This window comes from Anas acuta, chromosome 2 (assembly GCF_963932015.1).
Source record: "Anas acuta chromosome 2, bAnaAcu1.1, whole genome shotgun sequence".
Lineage (NCBI taxonomy): Eukaryota > Metazoa > Chordata > Aves > Anseriformes > Anatidae > Anas > Anas acuta.
Genome location: NC_088980.1, coordinates 30,202,309 through 30,225,939, shown reverse-complemented (window position 1 = coordinate 30,225,939; position 23,631 = coordinate 30,202,309). Strand labels below are relative to the sequence as shown.

The 23,631-nt window shown below is 33.9% G+C and overlaps 1 protein-coding gene across 20 annotated transcripts in view; it reads left to right on the top strand.

Annotated features, from left to right (window-relative positions):
* DGKB (diacylglycerol kinase beta) overlaps nt 1–23,631 on the top strand; it is a 375,368-nt gene that overhangs the window by 78,167 nt on the left and 273,570 nt on the right. For 15 of the 20 annotated variants that reach the window (XM_068674063.1, XM_068674061.1, XM_068674059.1 and 12 more), the window contains 2 exons: nt 4,608–4,684; nt 7,892–7,912. The exons of 1 other annotated variant lie outside the window; for it this stretch is intronic. In XM_068674063.1, the coding sequence (XP_068530164.1) occupies nt 4,608–4,684; nt 7,892–7,912 (98 nt within the window). Of the gene's footprint in view, nt 1–4,607; nt 4,685–7,891; nt 7,913–21,225; nt 21,358–23,631 lie in introns of those variants that run through there. 4 more of the 20 variants (XM_068674069.1, XM_068674065.1, XM_068674071.1 and 1 more) reach the window with 2 other exon arrangements.

The following is a 23,631-nucleotide window of genomic DNA, read 5'->3' as shown; positions in this document are numbered from 1 at the left end:
CGTTAAAGAGCCCTATGGGACCACAGTCAGAAATGTGTGGTTTGCCAGATAGCGAGGGAGCTGCGGGCTCCTTTACTGATTCTTCTGCTACACCATCGCCCCACCTCCCCCGCTACTGCCATCGAAGGCCTTTGATGTTGCGCCCCCTGGTGACCTGGACGTGCCTTTTGACCCAGGCCCTATTGGCCTTCAAAAGGAGATGGATATGCTTTTCTTCGATCTGAAGAACGGGATCTAAGAACAGGATCTAAGAACGGGATACATAAGGCCCGAAGGCTGAGTTGCTTGACAACTTAAAGCGAGACATATTGTTCAAAAGGAATGGACAATGGAGACTTGTTTGTAATCAAGAAAAGGAATGGAAAATGGAGGCTGCTAAGTCATGGAACTTAAAGGATTGTTTGTTACCTTTTCTGATTGTATAGGCATACTCGGGTTTAGTATGTAAAAGCAATGTTCTGTATATTTAGAATGTTTAATGTTCGTGTGTGCATGTTGGTGGAGTGTAGACTCCCTGCACACCCAGCGCTGTTTACTTGCCTTTTGTACCTTTTATAAATGTTCCTTTTATAAATATTACTAAATTCAGATTGAGTTGGGACTTCATTTATAACAATAGTCTCCAATGAAAGCAAAACCATGACACATGCCTCCATGGAGCCAGTCCAAAGCCATCTGTAGGTGAGGAACAGGAGGAGGCCATTGCTGAGGCCATGGAGAAAGGTGAGTGGCAAAGTGGCTGTGCTCTTGTGGCTGGTGGGAGCTCTGGAGTCAGGTGGCCTCTGCCAGGCAGGAGAAACAGCTCCTGGAGAAGGAGTTCTCTGCAGCAGTGGCTGTTGTCCCTGTCTACCTCTTCATCTTCCTCCTCAATTTCCCATTGCAAAAACTACTTGCCAACATATATTGTGTTTTCTTATTTTTATTTTTAGGCAGCATCCTCCAATTTAGCCTATGTTTGTAAGAAGCTTTTTGTTGACTGTTTATCACAGAATTCAGTAGGAGGGTGTTTTGCTGGAGGGTGTAGTCATTTATATTCTCCAGTTTAAGGAATGTTACTAAAATCATTGATTGCCATGGCATTGTGGCTGTTTTCAATGCCACAATAGTTTTTATGATATTTAATACAAAATGAAAAAAGATAAAAAAGCAAATAAACCAACCCCAAACAAAAACAACAACAACAACAAACAATGAATCAAACAACATGCAAATTAATCATTTTCCCATTTATGGTTTTAAATGTGTGTTTCTTTCGTGAAATTTGCATCGAAAGACCACATCTATTTCACAAACCAAAATGAAAGTATGACCTATATTAAAAGTGCTTTGCAGTGAGCCTGCAGCCATACCTGTGGGTAACAGGACATACAAAGCTGCTGGCTTCTGCTCATTCAGTGTCAACCACCAGAATCTCTTACCAACACGGGCATGCTGTAAGACTTTGATACTGGGAAAGATGTGTTAGTGGAACAACCTCTTTTTGTTGAAAGTGAAAACTTTTTACAATTTGGTGATGTGTACAACTTTGTTAGCAGGCTTGGCCTTTTTAAGATACCAGTGTTTCTAGACCGGTAAAGTTTTATCTTAAGCATAGGCATTGCTTAAGCATAAGCATTGCTTAAGCAGAACTATTACACAGTTATTTGTATGTTATACCACAGAAGGAAATGTACATTTATAAATGCATGCACACACACACTCACACTCATTTTTAATATGTAATTGCATCCACAAAAAAAAAAAAAAAAAGGAAGAAAAAATCCACAGCAGAATAAGAATCTGTAGAATTGCAATGACAGGGGAGTGTTGGTTTTTCTCTATCCTTCTCATTGGCTTAGCTATCAAGCAGGACATTCAAGTTTGGGCCATAGCTTCATGCCATGCCTGAAAAATTGTATATTGAAGGTTGCAACATTTCTAAATTAAAATATATAAATAAAAATCTCAAATTTATTATAGTGGTATAGAAAATCTCTAAAACCTCTTTGGAGCTCTTATGTATACATTCTGAAATTCACTGTTATGAGACTTTAGATGTTTGCCTGTGATTTTTCTTTTGACTTGTATAACCACATCTGGATTTATAAGAGAATTAATTGTGATCCAGTCCTTGTCTGCTAGTCTTATTTTCTCTTAAATTGTGGTTTTAAAATCCACTAATTTATGCTGAGTTTTTTATAAGTCTTCTTATAGCTCATTCATTTTTTCTGTTTTTACACTTTTCAAGAATTTTTTGGGGAAGATACAGAGAGAGTATAGAGAACTTGTGTGATCTGGGCAAGTTTTTTACTGTTTGATGTTTTCCATTTATGGGAAAAATGGTGCACTTAATTCCAACCTCAACTGAATGCTTAATCTTCTTCATCTAAAGCTGAGTCATTTTTAAAAATGAATCATAATTTTTAATGTGGGCTAAATCTTAAATGGTTTGCAACTAGTATGTAAATTTGTCTTCAGTTATAAAAAGTATCTTTGTTAGAACTGAAAGGTAGTTAAGAAAAAAAAGATACTTTGAACCTTTGCATATCCCACCATTAAATATGCAGGTGTATTATCTCTGTTGTCATGGTTTTGATTGTTCTGCCTTTACTCTGAAGCAATACATTAACCCATACATTAATTATTTTATAAATATTCCTTTTGTAAATATTACTAAATTCAGATTGAGTTGAGACTTCATTTATAACAAGAACATCAAAATCTTGAAGAGTTTTGCTGGGACAACCAAAGCAGGAATTACGTCCACAAAGCCTTTTCTTGACAAGTATTTCAAGCATGGAATATGCTTTGCCTTTTGGATGACTTCATTAAGGCAATATGCAGGAAAAAGGGAGGATATGTATGTTGTCCCTGGAACAGAGAATATTTTGTATCTTAATAGTGCTTAAATTAAAAAAAAAAAAAAAAAAAAAGAATAAAATTAAAAGCAAAGATTTAATTTATTCTTAGTAAATAACATAATGCAGGTGTGTGCTTTTAATTGCAGCTGCATAGACATAGTATTCATTTAAAGATGACAAAAATATGAAATGAAAGAAGTATGGCCATTTTTTGCAGTTTGCCTTTTTTTACATAAGCAACAAAATTGAACAATAAAATTTGCAGTATTTCAGACTGGCACAGAAATAAGACTATAGATCACAGTTTATCAAGTAAATATTTCCTGTGGCTGCCCATGAAACCAGTGAAATTTAGGTAGTTACAGTTGACAGTAACATTGAAATACATCTGATTAATGAAAATAAACTATTTTATCAAGGCCACAAATAGTCTTGGGAGTTTTAATTTAAGAAAAGATCACAACAATAGACTTTTGCAAAATGCTATGCATGTTAACAATCGAAAATGGGATAGGGGAGGGAGGTTTGTTACAAAACTATTTTGCAAATCCCCTGTTGTCATGTTTTCTCCTTCCAAGTTACATGATTTATTAAATGTACATTTTAGATTCAGGATAGAGATGCTCAGTTTCTTTGACTCTTAAAAACTATTGCAGTTCTTTATGTTGATAATGTAGTTCAAACAAACAAACAAAATCAGGAAGATTAGGTCCTAATGTCTGTAATTTTAAGTGTCTAACTAATTGCTCATGTGATAGTCCTGTTCATATTCCACAGTCTTTTTTTTTCTCTTTTCATTCCAAGATTTGCTGTAGAAACAAGTGTGTAGCCATTAAGTACACATGTTTTCTTTTGTAATCCATCTTCTGGTTCATGGGTGACTGGTTCGTGGTTTAGTCCAGTGTTTTGGCCATTATGCATATTTGATCAACTACTGCATTTTAAAGACAAAACTGCTTTACAGCTATTATTGTATTGCTGAGATACTTAGGGTGGAAAAGATCATTATGTGCATATTTATGTGCTAAGTGAATGTGTGTTCAAAGGTTTTATGTAGTGGTTATTTATTGAAATAACTCTTTTGTTATCTTGCAAGTTGACAAAACAACAACAAAACGTTTTTAAACAACAACAACTAATGGAAAAGTAAAGGTGTGGAAGCATCTATGTTATTTGACACAATTGTGCTAGACAAAGCTTGTCCTAAAGTTACTGTGGTATTTAGAATATCTTAGAGATCTACAAAAGCTGGGGTTTCAATAGTAACATTTATTTTCTGTGATGTCTGCAGAAAAAGATTTTTCTTCAAGTATGGCCTCTATCTTGATGTTGTCTGGCTCCTTTGACAGTTCCTCTACTTATTGGCACCTATGCCAGAGGAGATTTAGTAGCATTGTTGAGAATGACTATGTTTGGTAGATGACTCAGGTTTCAAGGACAAAGAAAAAAAAAAAAAAAAAAGAAAGAAAAAGTGACTTGAAATAGCCCTTGCAAAAAACTCCTTCAGAAATGTACTACTTAACAACAGTTGGAGTAAAGAGTATTTCTGAGCATTCTGTGTTGGCTTTCTGTTTTTGCTATTTAGTCAGAAGGTACATTATGTTCTCATTTTCTTCCTGCCCGCAGCTCTCATACAGCTAGAGAAAATTACTGATGCACATTGAGAAAAGCTATTAGCAGTTTTGTTGTTGTTTCTTTAATTACAGCTCATATTATGTAAATCAGTTTTCTGTATTTTAATTTTCTCTTTCTTCATTCTTCATCTAGATTCCACTAAGAAAATTAAGGATGTCTTAGAAGAATTCCATGGCAGTGGTGTGTTAGCAAAATATAATCCTGAAGGGGTAATTCTTCTTCTTTCTTCAATGGTCGGACATGGTGGGAAAAATGTTTACAAATGTTGTAGCAAATATAAGCATTTAAAATAGAAGAAATTCTATAAGTCAGTTGTTTGGGGTAACTGAGTCAGTTTTGAAATAAAAATATGAATATATTAAAAAACAAAAAGTTTATAAACATAATGTTAGACACATCTGCTTAATATGACATTTAAAAAAAACTTTAAAAATAACAACAAAAAAAAAAAGGTTAATTTTGTTTTCCAGTTATTTTTAAGGATTAGAAATGTTAAGCATGTTTTCATATCTTAGATAAATGAAATCTGCTAATATATATGTACACATATTATTATTTTTTTATGTTATTTCTGGTAATGGGATCACCTTTAGAGGGATTTTTTTTCTCATGTTATGAAACCAAAAATTCTGCTGAATGTGTGTGCATGCATTGTCACTACAAACTCACTACCAGAAAAAATATTCTGTTTTAAATGTTAGAAAAACACAGATTGATTCCTTTTGAAGCCCTCAACTGCAATTTTTATCTGCTTAGCACATCAAAATGTAGCCAACTAAAAACCTGTTTCAGTAAGGTTTCTAAATATGCTTGCATTGTGTGGAATTCAGAGTGGAAAAATGTACTGACAGTTACGAGTATGACTGATCCTACATTTCAGGATGTGAAAGACAAGAATTGTTGTTAAGTAAGGCAGTTATAATCCATTTTAGGTTTTTGAAATCTTCAGTTCTCTCATCATACAACAATTTCAGTTTTGTGAATTGTAACCTTTTACAGTTCAAAGTAATTGTGTATTTGCATGTTTAAATAACATGTTTTCATGTAGGTAGCATATCACATTATCAATATTTGGTATTGGTATAGACTGATATTTAAAGTGTTGAGATTAGTCTCACAACTAGCGGTCAAATGGTCATTTCTCCAGTTTGAGGGTATATGGAGGTTGGGTCCCAGTGAAAAGTGATCAGTATGAGCAGATGGGACAACTGCTCTTACTGAAGCCAGGTGAATTGGCAGAATTTGTGCAAAGCTAAAATTATTAAACATAGTTGGTCCTGAGCTGATTCTGTGACTCTGTACCTGTACTGGAGCTCTTCATTTTATGGTGATTTGATTGCAGCATCCTACCAATGTACTGAAACATCCAGGGATTATAGAACAGCACAGTGTCCAAAACAGTGATGAGGGTAGAAGGGGAGCAGGGAACACAAGTCAGACAACTTGCTGTGGTTCAGCAGAATTCAGGCTATTCACTACTACTGGGCAGTGTTGGTCCCAGGCTAAGCCCAACAGCTTCTTTTCTTTGCTGCTTAGTGCTTAGACTTCAGGCAGTGCAACAAAAATAAAACATTGCTAGCAGCTACTTTGGATCTAGTAGGATTTACTAGCTCAGTTTTCGTGTCTTAAGCTGCTTAACTGCAAGCAGAGCAGCCAAAATTTCTTCTGCAGCTGAGTGAATATTCCAAGTCAAACAAACTGCCCATGCACAGGTGTGTCTGTGCCTTTGGCACGCATTCAGCCTGCTATGTAGAAAAGCCTTTTACAGGAAGATTTGAGATTTGGTTGTATCAGGTCAGACAAGAACCCCTGTATCAGATATGCTATTTAAATTAAGCAATTATTATCCATAAATCAAACGAACAAATAAGCAACAAAAGCAACAACAAGAAAAAAATCCTAAATTATTTTAGTGAGAGATACAGGAGATGTCAAAAATTTAGTGATCCAGGTGAAATCAGTCACAGAGCAGCTTTTCTCTTCTATATATTGTAGATAGCACTTTGAACTTTTAAACATTCTACTTGTTTTGTAGCTGTGTTTTGTAGAGGATACCATCATGTTTCCATTTTACCTCTATTTCCTAGATCATTGTCTCATAAACACTCCAAGTATTTTTCCAGGCTCACCAATACCCTACAAAAAGGTGGTGTCAATTTTTAGCCTAATAAACGTGGGGCATAGAGCTTTGGCAGATTTTTCAGTGTGATATGTTTATGTATTTAAGAAAAAGTCTTAAGAACTTGTTTCAAGCGTCTTGCTGCTTAAAGGGTTCAGGCATTTATTCCACTCCATTGCTTCTTCATTGCATTTTTTTTTCTTTTTTCTTTTTTTTCTTTTATATCACAAACTGATTTAATGGGACACAAATAACAAAAGAAAAACCTATTGATATTTGAAGCTTGTTACCAGAAGTCATCTGGCTTGTTTTTCTATTATCTTATATCTTGTTGAATGAATGAGTTTTGGGTTTAGTGGAAATGATGTATCTGATTATCAGAAGGTCAGAACTATAGGAAGTTTATTTATGGTGCTTTTACTCTATGCTAGCTTTCAGTGTAGGGCAAATTACTGAAACATCTAAGAATGTTACTTAGCCTTTGCCTTTCCATCTTTTTTTTCTATAATTACTGTCAAATATGTAATTAAGACTGGCTTTTATACCTGATGTAAGACACACAGGTAGGTTAACATCAGCCTGCTGGAAAGCTGCTAAAGTAGTCAGGGTACTTCTAAGAAGAAGCTTTCTTCAGGGTACTTATGATTTCCAGAGGTGCTGGAATTTTTCTAAATTGACTTTGTGGATGTATCAAAGATTACTCTAGTTTAGCAAAAGTCTGGCAGAATCTATGTAATTTATGCAGAGAATACCACTATATTTTCCATTTAAAGTTAGTACCTCTGACTGGGAATTAGTGGCAGCAGTTTGTGAATAAAGTTGAAAGGTAGAAAATAAATCCAGTGTCTTTATTAAAAGGAGAACAAATTGTTATAAACTAAAGCAGCAATGGTGACTTCTGAGATGGTGTTTGCTAGTATTTATCATTGCATTCTTTTTTGATTCACTTGTTTCACTAACAACCATTCTTGGCAACAAACAATTTTTACCTAATTTTTTAAGTATACAGGGTTGAGAGAGACTAATGTACTTACTTCCTTATATTTTTCTTGGATGTCTGTCATTGCACAGTTAAAAATAAATAGCTTGCACTCTCTAATCAAGATTAGAATGCTGACCTGAACCATTTTCTTGATGTATCTGCTAATGCAAGATGATGATATTCTATCTTCTGTCTTAAGCCTGTTCATCTACATTATTAACCTTTCAACCAAGTACTTTTTATAAAAACAAACCCTAACTGTTACTATACTGCATTAATGCATATGTCTTCTTTCTTTTATTGCATGCATTGCAGAAGCAAGATATACTTAATCAAGTAAGTAATCTTAATTTGATGTTTTTTTTTCTTTCTCCTTTTTTCATGCCTAGAAGCACTATTTTTTATTTTTATTTTTTATTTTGTATACCACTGAGAAGTCATTTATTAATAAATACTACCTATGGCAATTCTGTCAGTTAATAGACAAATAATTAAAAGTGATTAGCAATCTATTAGCAAAGTGATTAGCAATCTATTGTGATGACAGTGACTTTGTAGCCCTTGCAAGAGAAAGGGTTAAAGGGTTGATTGTCAACCTAAGGGTCTACTGAGAAGCTTACACAGCCTAAAAATAGGTATAAAAATACAATGAAAAAAAATGCTAGGAAAGAAGGACTGACCATATGAACCACTGTTGTTTTTAATGATTTAATTATTCTTCCTCTGTGTAAAAACAAACAAAAAAAACCTCTGATTTCCTTTTTTGGGGAGGAGGTGGCTGGAACATGAGAACAATGGAAAAATCAAGAGAATTAAATGATTAGTTTTGTAGGAACCCCTCACGTTCTAGTGTCAAAGGCCAGCTGAGCTTTTGGGCATGTACTGTCAGGAGTACTCCCTGTTCACAGAAGGACTCGGTCTTCAGATAACCAGTATTACTATTTTAGTAAGTTGAAGGAGTGACTGTGATGTGTCCTGAAATAGAAGGCGCTCAGATTAAAGCATGGTATCTAGTACCAGACTTGAGAATAATCTCATTATTATTTTTGCCAGTGATATTGTAACAAGAAATAGCTGAATACTAATAGAATCAATTCACTAAACCAAATTCTGGAACTTTCTCCAAAATGGAGAAAAATCTGATTATGCTGGAAAAGTTTGATGACATTATGGAGTGTAGTAAATAGAAATGTAATGAAAGGCTCGGCTCTAGTGCATTTCATTAGTGTGATGTGCTCTGGGTCTAGTGGTACTGCTAGATAAAGAACTGAGTATGGTCTCTGATGACAAGATTATTGCAAAGCATCACTGTGGTATTGTCATGAAGAAGACAAACAACATTACTCAGGCATTGCAATAGTGTTCCTGTGGCAATAGTGAACTGAGATCAAGATGAGGCTTTTGAGAATAGGTAGATTTGTTCGGCTAATTGACGTAAGTAGAAAACTAGGTAGACTTTCCAGCACACACAAATATAGATTAAAATAAAGTTTTTTGTGCTGTTTCCTCCAGCTACATTTTTTGATCTGTTACAAAATATTAATTTGCTGTAAAGACTTGGCCTTTTTATAATATATAAAGCAAATATTCAAGTACAGATAAGCAAACAGTAATATTTTTTAAAAGGGTACAGTGGAGATCTCATCTTTCTGCTTTTAGCCAGTATATGTGCCACAAGGTGGGACAAGCTGAACTCACATTGGAACTAATTTACAAAAAGGTTGGTAGGATGTGAAGCATTATAGGAAATCCATTACATAGGAGAAACGTGTCCCCCACATATAATCATCTGAAGACTTACGAAAGGATTCTTTCTAGCTAGAAAAGAGAAAAAGTTATTAACTTGTGAGTATCACCAGCAGAAAACTCTTTCATGCGGACACATGCATTCTTCTGGGTTTCTGAGCAGAATTTCTAGGGAAATAGCTTCCTGGATACTTAGAGAGTTGGGAAGTGTGCCAGATGGAGATGCTGGCAACCTGGCTGTGAGCCTGCTTTCTGTGGAAAGTGTTGAGGGCACTGAGGTGTTAAATGTTTCAGATAGTCAGTTTCTGTTGCAAAACTGTTCAGTTTTGAACATTTTTAATGATCTTTACTGTTCTTCCTTTTCTCTTCTTTCTTCAGTTTGTGGTCATGAATTCATCTTTCCCTCCTTGACATCTTAGTTCTCTTTTGAAACTTCCCCTCTCTGACATAAACTCCAGACATTTTTGTTCTTGTCTTCCTGTTTTTTTTTTGTTTGTTTGTTTTGTTTGTTTGTTTGTTTGTTTGTTTTATTGTGCAATACTCTATGTTAAGTTTTAGGAGCCTCATACTGCTTTCATTTACATGGTATCTATTTTAATTCTCATTAGTTATTAAATGGCTAACTCAAGTCTATTTTGCAATTCTGAGGGATGCTGTTTCAAAATGGTTTAAAATTAAGTGTTTGTTGTTGTTTGTTTATTGGGGTATCACTATTCAGGGAAAAGTTAATAGCAAATTTTAAGCTGTCTTGATACTAAAAAAGATCATTCTATTTCAAGGAATATTATTATTGAAACTACACCATTTTTAAAGGAAAGCAAATGAAAAAAATATGGAGGGTTACACTGATGTCTGTTTTATTTTAAACATTTCATTTGAAGAGTGACAGACGACTATGACAACATTTCAGCTACTCTAACAGCATGAAAAGTGTATAGTATGGTGCCAATTATGGTATGGAGTTATAAAGTATGAAACATTGCTGTCCTCATTTTTTTTATAGCAATTGAAATATCATCTAAATTATTCTCTTGATAAATTGAAGTAAGCACAGAAATAAATTCCTTCAAAAAGGATACTTTTTTTAGTGAATTTTTATATTGCTATTAATGAATGTTTAAAATTGATGCATTTCAGCTTAAGTATGCATGCAATGGTGCGATGCTTATTCATAATTAGGATTTGCAACTATTCTATTAGTCATCAGGGATAGGTTTCATAATATTTAACTGCTAGGATGAGATTAAATAGCAAAGTATTTTTGCTCTATTTTTAATTGTAATAAAATACGAGAAAACAACAACAACAACAAAGGAAAATACATTTTGTTAATACTGTGTCCAAGATTTTCCACAGTAGTTTTATCCCGATAAGAGTTACACTTTATTTATAAAGATTTAGTAGATACAGCTAGCATTCACAACAATTAATGTAAAGTCATCATCTGTGCAATATGCCAGTGGTGCAGTCCTATGGAATGCAATATAGAAGTCTAAGCTCTATAAATGGTATTATACATTTATGGAAAAAAAATAAATGCTTATAGAGAAGATATCCTTGAGGAAGTAGAAGTTGTTCTAGCTCTAACCAGTATTTATTAAATCTTAATGCATACCCATGTTTACATGGAGTATCTTTTTGGAAAGAAAGCATATAGGCTAATCCATTCCATTAATGGGCAAAAGAAAGAACAATTTAACTTTCCCACTGCATATAACAAACACTCTGAAATCATTTTGACAATTAAGTATTTTATAGGCTATGAACATAATTGCTTTCTAAGAGACAGGAAGCAAGGCTCATTCTCTAGTCTGTTACAAATACAATGAGATGATAATAATGAAAGGTGGATGTGATTTCAAATTCATTTTGTGACATGGATTTCTAGAAACATGTCCTCATTTGATGGCTATTGGATTCAAATCATTTAAACTGAACATGAAGAAAAGTAGGTTAACGTTCCAGTGCTTGAAGTTTCCAATCAGTGTTGCAGGTTGCCCTTATTTTTTTTTTAATTATTTATTTTCTTTCAGATTTCTTTGTTGTTGTTGTAGATATGTTTAAAATCTCTTAGATGACTATTTAGAAAGTTAGCCAGCCTTAGCATTGTCAAGAGTTAGTAAATATTTCAGAATTGCTCTTGTCAGAATGCTTTAGGAATAAACTACTTGTAACTTAAATACACATTTTACTTGTCTCTACTTGTTGGGCTGTGCTCTCAGTCAATCACTATACATGTATGTATATATTAATATTATCAAAGAAATAGCAGCGGAGAGGTATTTGGACTCTTTGCCAAACAGACAACGCTGAAGAAAAGAAAGAGGGAAAAAAAAACACAGACAAAAAAAGCTTTCTTTAAAATAAATAAATAAATAAATGAAAAACCTAGAAATTCTGTGCTTCATTTATGACAGTAAAAATTCTGAAGCTACCAAATGGATGCTTATTTGTTGGTAAGCACATATGATGCTTGTAAATACATGTACTTACATTACCTGGTCAGACACACAACTGATCTATTTTATTTTCCTATAAAAGATATTATCTAGAAATTACAGAGAATGTCCAGACTCTCTAATTTCTGCCTTATATCTCTAAATATAGTTAATTAATATAGGTTTACCCAGGCTGAATTAGGAAAGACTGGTTAAAGTGCTTTACCCAGGCTATTTGGTTATGACTTTTTTTTTTATGGTTTTCATTCTGAGGTACAATTTTTTTTTTGTTTTGTTTGTTGGTTTGTTTTATGATGATGACTACAATTAAAATGGATTCACGTGTATGGGGCCATCTAGGTACTGTTTATGAAACTGCAGAGCTAAACAAAATATAGAAAAATACTCGTAAATCATAACATACTGCAAGAATTAGTCAATTAATGGAAATGACTTGGGGTTCTCTTGTGAAGTACATTTAATATTGCTAGTATTAGTCTGTGAGTATATATAATTCAGTAGGTGATGGTTGTAATTTATTTATTTCTATTCTTTTAAATTTTAGTGAGAATAAACACAAATGTAGTTCAGCTAACACATCTCTGTTTTCCTAAAGGCTGTAAATTTACTCAGTGCTATGTGGATGAAAACTCTTGCCAACTAGAATAGGACATTTTAAATTTTCTTGCATTGGTACCAGTGACTATTTGAAGTGAAAAATTCAAGTTATTTAGGCTCAGATTACACTAAATCTCAATTAAAAAAAAAATAAATTATAAATTGTAACAGTTATGAAAGTTTGTCAGTTTTTGTACAGCAAAACAGTGACTGTTCATGTGACATGTTCATAGATTATTTTTCTTTCTAAAAGTGTTGTAGCAAAAATATATTTTTAATATACGTAGCTGAAATAGCACCCATAAAAGTTTACAATTAACAGGGTATTCATTCCTTTTAAAATTAATGAGAATGCTATTGATACAAAATGCTTTTAGAAAAATATTATTATGAACTTTAGCCCTATTATGAAACTTACATTTTCAGCCACATTAGTCTATCAGTAGGTTTTTGGACTATCTTCACCAGAAGATAATTTTTTTGGTTAACCATGGACTTTGTTGTAACTTACTATTTTTCAGGGACTCGGTGTTTTATTCTGAAGCATACTTTCTACACCATTTTTCCTAAATTCTGTAATAATTTAAATTTTCAATAGTCCAGTTCTGCTTGGGCAGTATGCAGATTATCTACTCTTTACTTTAAGTATCTAATATATGTTTCTTTGAACATTCTTTATTGATAGTACATGTTAAATGGACCCTGGCTGCTAATCTGCTACAGGATTATTCTAAATGTTTCTGCCTTAGCACATTTTCTACAATTAAAATTTTTAAAAAAGGCTTTGTCTAGCATATATAGTAACTATATATATATAGTTATATATATAACTATATATATATAGTTACTATATACTATATATACTTATATATATAGTTACTATTACTATATATATATTATATATATACTGTATATATATATATACACTATATATATACTATATATATAATATGTTGGTTTGTGTGTAGCACATATGAACATACATACTTAAGTACATTTATAATAATTTGATAAAAAAACAACTGGTGTTAAGGTGGTTATATATATATTTTTTTTTTCGTACTTGGATATAAGACTAGGATGAAACTGCAGTGGTTGATTCTAGATTTATCTGAGTAATTAACATCGACTTATTTTAATAGTGTGAGAGTGTGGTAAAAGGCTATGCTGAAAAAAATGTTATTATATTAAATTGAGTCTTCAAAATTTCTTTTAAGATACTTTGTAGAGTTTATTTATTGGAAGAGACATGCTAATTATTCTCAAATATTGCAGAGTAATTATTTTTGATAGGAGACATAAAGGGAAGATTTTTGGCAGTTATATATGTCTGTAGTATTGATGTTATCCAAACATTATTAGATCATATAGAATATTGGTAGGAGCTGGTTATGGAAGCATGTGATTTATTTATTTTCTTAACTGTAAGCATTCATGCCAGTAGATGACCATTTATATGCTGTTTTATCTAAGAAATCATTTCATTTGGTTTCCAGAATTTTTATAATACAGTTAGGTCAAAAATGTATTAAATCAAATGCTTAAATCAGTAGGTGTTAAGGGTTCTAATTTGAACCAACTTTACCCCCAATATACAAAGGCAGGTTCCATAAAGAATTTCAAATTTAATTTAAATTTCTCATTATAATGAACATTAGCAATACATTTTTAAACAACAAAATCTTATGTGTTCTCCTTTGATTTGTTTTCTAGATTGTTATCCCTCTCTGATAGTCTCTGCTTTCTCCTTCTCCCCTACGCCACCAAGCAATATTTTGGCCAAAGTCACATTTCATTACAAAGCATTGTCAGAATCAATGAATCTTCAATTCTTGGACATTTACCAGTAGCGCTTTTCACAGCTTGTCATATAATTATTGCTAATGCACTAACACCAATGGAACTTTGCAGTTGTCATAGTATTATGTGAGACTGATGACCCTGTAACATCTTCTCTTTTGTCAACAGTTCATTTTTCAGATACTGAGTCCATATAAATTGTGTAAAAAGAAATAATAATTAAGAGGACCCATGCACAAACAAAAATAACCCAGAGCTATTATGGTCCATAGATTAAAGCTGATAACATTTTTGTCACTATTTGGAGATCTGGCAACATAATTTAAAAAATACTTAGTTGAAAATTACATTTCCAAATTCTCTATTTCTATATTCTCTGAAATGTTCTTTTTAATTAGTAAAAGCCATATTTCATGGGAGTCTGCTAGAAAGAATGATTTCTTTTGTTAGGGGATTCCATTGTCTCCACTAGCAGTATGGGTCTCCCCAGGCATCTGGAATTCACTCACAGAGTCGACTCTTATTTACAGCAGCAAAAATTTAATGGTACCCCTATATCAGCTCAACCTGGGTGCCTCCAAGGATGGACCCTGCTTGAGACTTTCACTGGGTCAATCTTTGTTTCATCAGCTACAGTCCAATCAGTTCTTGACATATATGTTATGTTTCTTCATTGGTGGCTCTTTGTTGCAGGGCAGGATGTCGTATCTGCTGGGTATGCCTCTCATCCAGTGCTGCTCCCAGTCAGCACATTCATTTTCCCCCTGTCCATGCCACCCAGACCCCCCCCAACACTATGCTGCTCAATGGTGCTCAGTCACCACTACATACCACATTCAGGTTATGCAGAGCTCTTACTGCAGCCAAACACTTCACCAAATATACTCCATTAATGGCAAACAATAGCCACCTGAGTTTCTTACATACCTGTAGCTTGTTTTCCTTTCACATTTTTTTTTTCATTTTATTTTCAGGATGATGAAAATAGTGGCCTATGTTGAAATATCTTTTACAATTTTATAAGAACAAAAAGGCCAAAGAGAATGTGATATCTCCACCCAGAAATTCTCTGAAAATATTTCCAAACACTAGATCATGCCTTGTTCCCATTTACGTGGCCTGTGTGGTAAGGAGGAATAAAAGAAGTTGCTGTTCTAGCCCCCACCCCTTGGCCCATCCACAGTGACAACTCTTTTGTCAATTGAGTATTAGTAAATTTCTTCTTTGCATCTTATAAGGATTTATAAAACAAGTGGAGTGATACATCTTCTCTTCCTTCCTTCTGTTTGTCAGCCAGTAAAACTGGCTGCTACTTGTACACCAGCTATGAAAATACAGGAGGCAGTTAGATGCCTCCTTTTGCAGTTTTTCTTCAGAGTACATCTTGAGTCAAAAGCAGTCATTTTTCTCTGATTAAATTTGTTCTCTTCAAATGTTTAATATAGTAGGAGTTCAACAATTTCATACCATATTTAAAATATCTGAATAGCATTCTTTATAAAGAATGCAAAATCTGCTTTACTTGTGTATATCCTATTTTTCACTGAGAAACCATTTTTTATGTATTCTGAGTGTCAGGATATAGTGAAATACGATATCTATAGCATGGAGAGTTTTGTGTATATTGGCACAGAACATACATGTAGACGCATAAACCTTCACAAAATGAACACATGCATCTTTCTTTATCTTACATTTCTATGTACCATTGGAAATACAGAAGAACAAATCACAGAATTGCACATCTTAACTTCAACAGGAGAAAGGATGAAGGCAAATACTCACAGCAAGCATTTCCTGCCTAAGCCTGTTAAGCTTAGACTGTTCTCAATATCTTTTTTCTTGGAGTCCCATGTATACCGGGAAACTGAAACCGAAGAGTGGGAAGTAAGAGCTCTGCTTTATGCCATGGATGTAGAGTAGAAAGTGAAGTATTATATATGCATGCTTTAAAGGTATTAATGAGGTAAAAAACTTCACATCACATATCTGTGAAAAACATGGTGTATCTGCAAATAAATTTTTGTGTAGTTATGATAGCACTATAGAAAATAATGGTCAATTTTTATGGGCAGTTTTGAAGTATTCTGTGCAGTAACAGAAAAATAAAATTGCACATTTTAACCGAAAATAAAGAGGGATTTTTAATACCTATAAAAATCCAAAATTAATTGTAATATTTTTATATTTGTTTCTTTACAGAACTATCATTATTTAGTCATATTGATAAGTCTCATACTATAAATCCTCTTGAAAGGATTTATAGGAAAGGAAATCCTCTTTTTCCTGAAAACTGTAATTTATTTTTCTTACTAGTTGCCAAGGCTTTAATCTCTGAGTAACTTTCAACTCTGCAGTCAAGATTCCTTAGTAACATTTTTTTCTATTTAAATTATTGTCTTTTTTTTTTTTTTTTTTCAATATGTTCTTTCTATTCTGTCATAGGATTTCCTGTGGTATGTTGAAACAGGACACATTAATGATCACAATCTAGAGGTGGGGAAGGAAAGTAAAAGGCCAGGGTAAAGAATTTTCTCTGGAGTAGGCTTTTTAAAAATATTGTGGTGGAAAGATAGGAGAACAGCTCAGAACATTTGGTCAAAGCCATTAGGGAGTTTTCCAGTAGCTTTTAGTAGCTGGGTAAGAGGGAAATAGAATATTTCCCAGAGGCACATTTCCTCAGTAAGATTCTGAGATTCTGTGGAAGGGCTTTCCTTTGGATCTTACCTCAGTTTTTCCACTGAATTCAGATGATTCCATATAACTAGGTTGCCTTTAAATGCGGTTGACATCTCTTGAGTCCAAACCCAGAGTTTGTAGCTCATTTCCAGCATTACCCCAGCCCCACACTCACTTACCCAGTTGTGCCTCCTTGGCTGCTGCCAGAATGAAGGAAATAAGGAGCAGAGAAAATGACGGTGGAAACAGAGGTGCTAACAAATTGGTATGAGGATTGGTAGTCACCACTACCACTACCCTACCACGCCACTCCCCTTGTGCCTGTCTGGCTTAGAGGTAACCTCCCCACATACTGTAGTTTGTCCACAAATGGCATCATCGCTCTCTCCAGATTAGACAAAATAGTAATTTTGTGGTATTACCTTTTGTAGCTGCTGCTTTGTACATGCATATAGCTAGTGTTGTTTTAACATTGTATTATATTTTCCAATATCTATATAATGTTGTAACTGTTTTCCTTAAGTAACTGTCTTATATCATCTTATTCCAAGAACATTGTTATGAGGAAAATTTTTGTTTCTGTTTTATCCTGGTTCTTAAAGGGCTATTTGAGGAGAGGAATTTTCTTCAAAGCAATGGGAGTTGGCAGAGCAAATCTTAATTGTTTGTGTTTGTAGCTTACTTGTAAAATGAAAGATGCCATAAACTTCAGAAAAATTTCCACCCCAACACATTGATCGAGTTTGGGTTCTCAAAAAAAAAAAAAAAAAAAAAAAAATCCGTTTAAACCAAAGATCTGGGCAAATCTATCCATATTTGCTTAGTCAGATATTGTAACAGCAATATTCTCACGTTGTCTGGACACATTAGTCTATTTTATATCATCTCTACAAAAACTGTTATTCTTAAGCATAAGATCCCATAAGCATAAGATCTTGATTTAAGAGGGCTAATGGGATCCTGGCGTGCATTAAAAGGAATGTGGCCAGCAGGTCAAGGGAGGTGATCCTCCCGCTCTACTCTGCCCTGGTCAGGCCTCACCTGGAGTACTGTGTCCAGTTCTGGGCTCCCTGGTACAAAAGAGACAGGGATCTCCTGGAAAGACTCCAGCGGAGGGCCACAAAGACGATACGGGGCCTGGATCATCTTCCCTATGAAGAAAGGCTGAGAGACCTGGGTCTGTTCAGCCTGGAGAAGAGAAGACTGAGAGGGGATCTCCTCAATGTATATAAATATCTGAGGGGTGGGGGACAGAAGTTTGTAGCCAACCTCTTCTCAGTGGTTTGTGGGGATAGGACAAGGGGCAATGGCTGCAAGTTAGAGCACAGGAAGTTCCGCTCTGACATGTGAAATAACTTCTTCATGGTGAGGGTGACGGAGCATTGGAACAGGCTGCCTAGGGACGTTGTGGAGTCTCCTTCTCTGGAGATATTCAAGGCCTGTCTGGACGCCTACCTGGGCAGCCTGCTCTGAGGAACCTGCTTTGGCAGGGGGGTTGGACCTGATGATCTTTCAAGGTCCCTTCCAACCCCTACAGTTCTGTGATTCTGTGAAAATAATAGTTATTTGCACTGATAGAACTTTCTTGTATGTAATCTATTCATACATTAACATAAGCAAGACAAACAAAACAAAAATAATAAGTGTTTTGGACTAACATAGATATGACAAAAATTTAGTTGTAAAACATATGCTGTATCTGAGAAGCCCTATCCCAAAGGTGCAGAATGACCTTTCTGAGCAATCTGCAAATATTGCTCACTGCTTCGTTTCATAAATAACACAATATGCATGTTTATATGATGAATATTTTATTATATATATAATAATACACAAAATAGTTCTGTTTCTTTTATTTGTACACTTAGATCCAAAATGGAATACTTCCACTCTGAGTAAAGTTATCACCCGAATCTTGTATAGCAATTAAAAAAAATAAAGTAATTTTCTAGAAAAAGAAAAGCCATTCCGTATAAAATCTACCCAAGTACCTTACATTCTTCTATGTGTCTGGAATATCTGAAAGATTTTGGTATCTTTTTTCATACATCTCTCTGACCAGCCTGATTTCTTAAACATGTTCAGATTACCTCCTCATTCAAAGAACTCTTTTAGTAATTTGTTCTGTAACAATTGTACAAGTAAATATTTAACAATTTGTTGGAATAGACATACCTGTTTTTTTTGTTTGTTTGTTTGTTTGTTTTGTTTGTTGGTTTTTTTTTTTCTCCATGAATTCTCAGATCTTTTATTAAAGTTTGGTACTCTCTAGTGAAAGAGTTTGAACTTCCCCAGGCAAAGAAGGGAATTCAGCCATGGTATCCTACTCTTTGGGAGTATCTACCAGATTTTTTTTCTCTCAAAGGTGGGAATATTGTTACTTTCCCTGTCCTTTCAAAGTGGAATAGTGATCTTCACCACACTTGGTGCACCATCCCTTTTCTTAGACATTTTTTGTGAACATGTATAGCAAGACCCAACAACACAGATTAATTTATTTATCTTAAACATAAGGTAAAGGGTGAGTTTTTTCAATCCAGTGAAGATTGAAACATTTTTGTTCACGTTCAGAAACAGGTTTGTGGAAGTTATAGGTAAAAACCTAAAGAGTTTATCAAGTATTAGTGCTTTATTAGAAATATATATATATATAAAATAGAGCACTATTAGCACTTGAGCTAGGCCTTCAAGATCTTAATAAGACTAAGGACATCAATATAATACCAAAATCCAACTTTAAGCATTTTAGTTCCTTTTCTGAACTGACCCATCTTGTTCTTATTAGACTGTAATTATCTGTTTGGTTTTATAGTTACAAAAATGAATGGGTATGCACAGTGCTGTGAAGTAAAAGTTATACCTCATCACAGTATGTTAATGAATGGGCACAGTTAATAAAGGTGTGAAAGGCACCTTTGGATGCCTTTCTCTGTAAATTTGTCATGATACGTAGTCACATGGAGTGAGACAAATCCAGATAATTTCTTTCAGCAGTCAGTCAATCATTTAGAACTCATTATAAATTTTGCTTTATTTCTTCTTTTTTTCAGTGTATAGCACAAATACATTTGTGGGGGAAGCTTACAGAAAAACAATACCTATGGATCAAATTCTTGTTGTCAATTTGAAGCTGAAATCAATTTTGAAATTTTGTGGATGGTTAATTAAATGTTATGGTTATATCTGACAATTTGTCACATAAACAAGATGCTTATTTTTAGCTTTCCTCTACACTGAGTCATAGTGAGTCCAGTTTAATGTTTGCTTCCAGAAAAGCTAAAAGTGATTAATCTTTGACACATTTATTTGCTATAAAGATTTACAAATGTAAGTGTAAAGTGTACAGTTTTACTTCTGCCTTCCATCCTTTCTCCTTTTCTTCTCTTTAGGTTAGATACATACTTTGTTTTTGAATTTTTGGCAACCGGAAACACTGGATAAAATGTATAACTAGGAAATTATGAACATAAAAATTACTTCTAAGTATAGTAATATTATTTTAATATCACTAATATTAAAGTCAATGTTTAATAAGTATTGATATTTTAATAATTGACTATTTCTAATATCATTACAATATTATATAGTGATATTTTTATGTGGAAAATAGTGTTTGAGTGAGTTGAACCTTGATAGTGCTTTTGAATGTATAATTTTCTGGACTTATATCAAAAAGTTTCAGAACTAAATGAAGCTTCATTATACAAGCATTGTAAGACATTATAGTGTTTTAGAAGATTATAAACATTTATAAAGCTTTATTTTGTGACTTTTTTTTTTTTTATAATTTTGAGATATAAGAAATAGAGCTCCAGTATATTTCTCAAATGAGTTATTTAAGATATAGAATAGGATTCCAGTTACATATAAACAATATAAAAATACCTAATTTTCTGTGACGTATTGACAATCTAGTTGGCACCCATTTATTATTTGCGTCAAAACTAAAACAGCACAGTTTTTTTTTTTTTTTTTCCCAGAAGATGTAGACCAAAATGATTAGGAAGTTCTTTCATGTTCCTCTAATTATTGGCTGCTTTGACCATGTCCTTATATTAACCTTATATTAAACCCTGTTACACTGAAAATTTTCTTGATATCCCTAAAATTGTGACCATAATCTCCCAAACCCCTCATAGTCTCCTATGAAATGGTATTCATTAATTCATGTGTCAAGTTAATCGTAGTCAGTTTGGTATATCCTAGCACACTCTTATCCTCTCATTTAGGAAACATCTTGGAAAATGCTCTTCAAAATGCAAAATCCTTCTTTCACAGGTTCATTTATATTCAGCTGGAGCTTCTGAAAGCCAAGCAACTGTTGAGAATTAAGCAATTAGCATGCATACTTAAGAAAACAACATCCACGATTATAGCTTATATATTGTTCTGATAGTATTGGTAGGAACTGCTTATTTAATGCTTATGAATTCATTAACTGCAACAAATTATATTCAAGTCATCCTAAAATATATTGAACTTTTCATCTGAGAAATTCTGGTATGACATTGAGATTTAAAAAGAAGATGTTTGTATAGCTGAGTGAGTGTGATGCATGTCAGTGTGGAAAATTAATGTCATCTTGCCTTTTTATTTATTTATTTATTTTTATTTTTTACTGTTTGTTTCCCAAAGTGTTGTGTGGTTCCTTTGAAAAGTGTTGTTAGTGGGGGAGGGTAGATAGAGGTTATGCTAGTAAGTAGAGAGAGGCTATTTCATTACTGAAGCATCTTTATGTTTTGAACCATTAAAATTCTAAGAGGAAAAAAGAAAACTGCCTATGATTGCAGAACAGAAAAATGTTCATAATATTTTGTGTTATTCCTCTTTTCTGTGAAAATTGGGCTGAGATTCAGCAAACATTTCCCATCGTTAAGTGTTCTATTCTAAATGAACCATACTCAATACTAAAAATAGTTCCATAGAGCTCTAACACCTGTAACATGAGTCTTCTACTGTGGTCCTCGTGGGATTTCTTTTAAGGAATTATTTTTTTTTCTGCTTCTGTATAAAGTGTTATGTTTATTACAATGGAGAGAGATAATAGAGAAAGCAATGAAAATAATTTGAAGTGTGCCTTTTTTGGAAACTCTCCTCTTTCCCATTTGTGAGCTAGATGTATAATCAAAACTACTGCTAGATCTGTTACAGTCTAGTGCCATTCTGCTCTTTACTGTAGATAGAAAAACAAAACTTCAAAAATCACTACAGTCCATTAGAGCTCAGTTCCTATTACGATAATCTGCACTAAGCATATTAGATCCTCTTGAAAATGTTACTCAGCTATGGAGTATTAGAATCAAGGATTTTGTGTTTTTTATATAGACAAGAACCTAATCACAGGGATCTGTTCATAAAAGGACTGTTGCAGAGCATTTATTTGTTACAGCATGTGTATTTCTATCTCCATTTTGGACAATTAAAAGCATTTCTCACGTGTATCCAAGTCATTTACTAGTTCCCAGACAACTTTCATCTTCGTTTGAAAACTTTTGGGTTATCTGATTTGTTGTATGAATGTTGCTACTTCATTAGGGGTTCACAGAGCATATGAGAGCAAAGGATAAAGCACTTTCAGCTGAAGAAATCCAAGTGTAAAAGGGTGTTACAGAACAAACACATTATTTCCTCCTTTGCTAGCCACTGTAATCAGTGGCAGTCAGGGTGTCAAATATATTAAGTGGGCATGGCAACCAAGTCATGATATCTGTTGTCTTTCATGGCCAGAAATTATGTTAGGAATATTTGATTTGGGGGTGCTGAGATAAAAGATGATCTGACCATCTTTAGAAAATAATGAGAACTTTGAACATCTTTGAGAAAGTCTTCAGGAAGAAAAAAACACATAGTTTTAACCTTATTTTTTAACCCAAATCTCTAACCAAACACAGTTCTGAGCATATAAATAGGAAAATGTGGCATTATAGATTTAGTTATTGCAATCAGCTTGGTGAACCAGTATTACTGAGTGTGGTGGTTTTACTGTGCTAGGCAGCTAAACACCACAACCACTCTCTCACTCCCCCTCCTTAGATGAGGAGGGGAAGAAGTAATGTAAGGAACAATTTGTGGATTGAGATAAGGATAATTTAATTAAAGGAAAAAAAATATTATTGAAAGATTATTATTAACTAAACAATTTAACTAAAGGGGAATAAAAAAAGGAAAGGGGGAAAGGGACAAAACAAATAAAGGCTATGTGGAAGTGCAGAGGAAAGAATTACTCTCTACTTCCCACAAATGAGCGATGCTTGACCACGTCCTTTAAACAGAGCCTCAACGCACGTAGCTGGTGTTTGGGAGGAGGACCGACATTTTCACAATGAGAGCACACCCTTCCCCTCTTCTTCCTTTTTCCATCTTTTATTGCTGAGTGTGACATCACATGGTATGGAATATCCCTTTGGTTGGTTTAGGTCAGCTGCTCTGCTGCTCACTTTTCTCACTTCTTTTCTCACTTTTTTGCCCACTCCCTAGGAGGGTTAGAGTCCTGATGCTGTGCCAGTACTGCTCAGCAGTAGACACAACACTGGTGTGATAACACTGCTGTTCTAGCTACAAGTGCAGAGCACAGCACTGTATGGGCTGCTGCAGGGAAAGTTAACATCCCAGCCAGACCCAGTACACTGAGGCAGCAGTTCAAAAATCTAAGATGGCTATAAACTCAAGGAGTATTTTTAGCAGACATATACACAAGGAAAATAATAATTAAAAAGCCTTATGTAACTTGGATATTTTATATATCCGTACATAAACCTTAACTTAAATTGGATT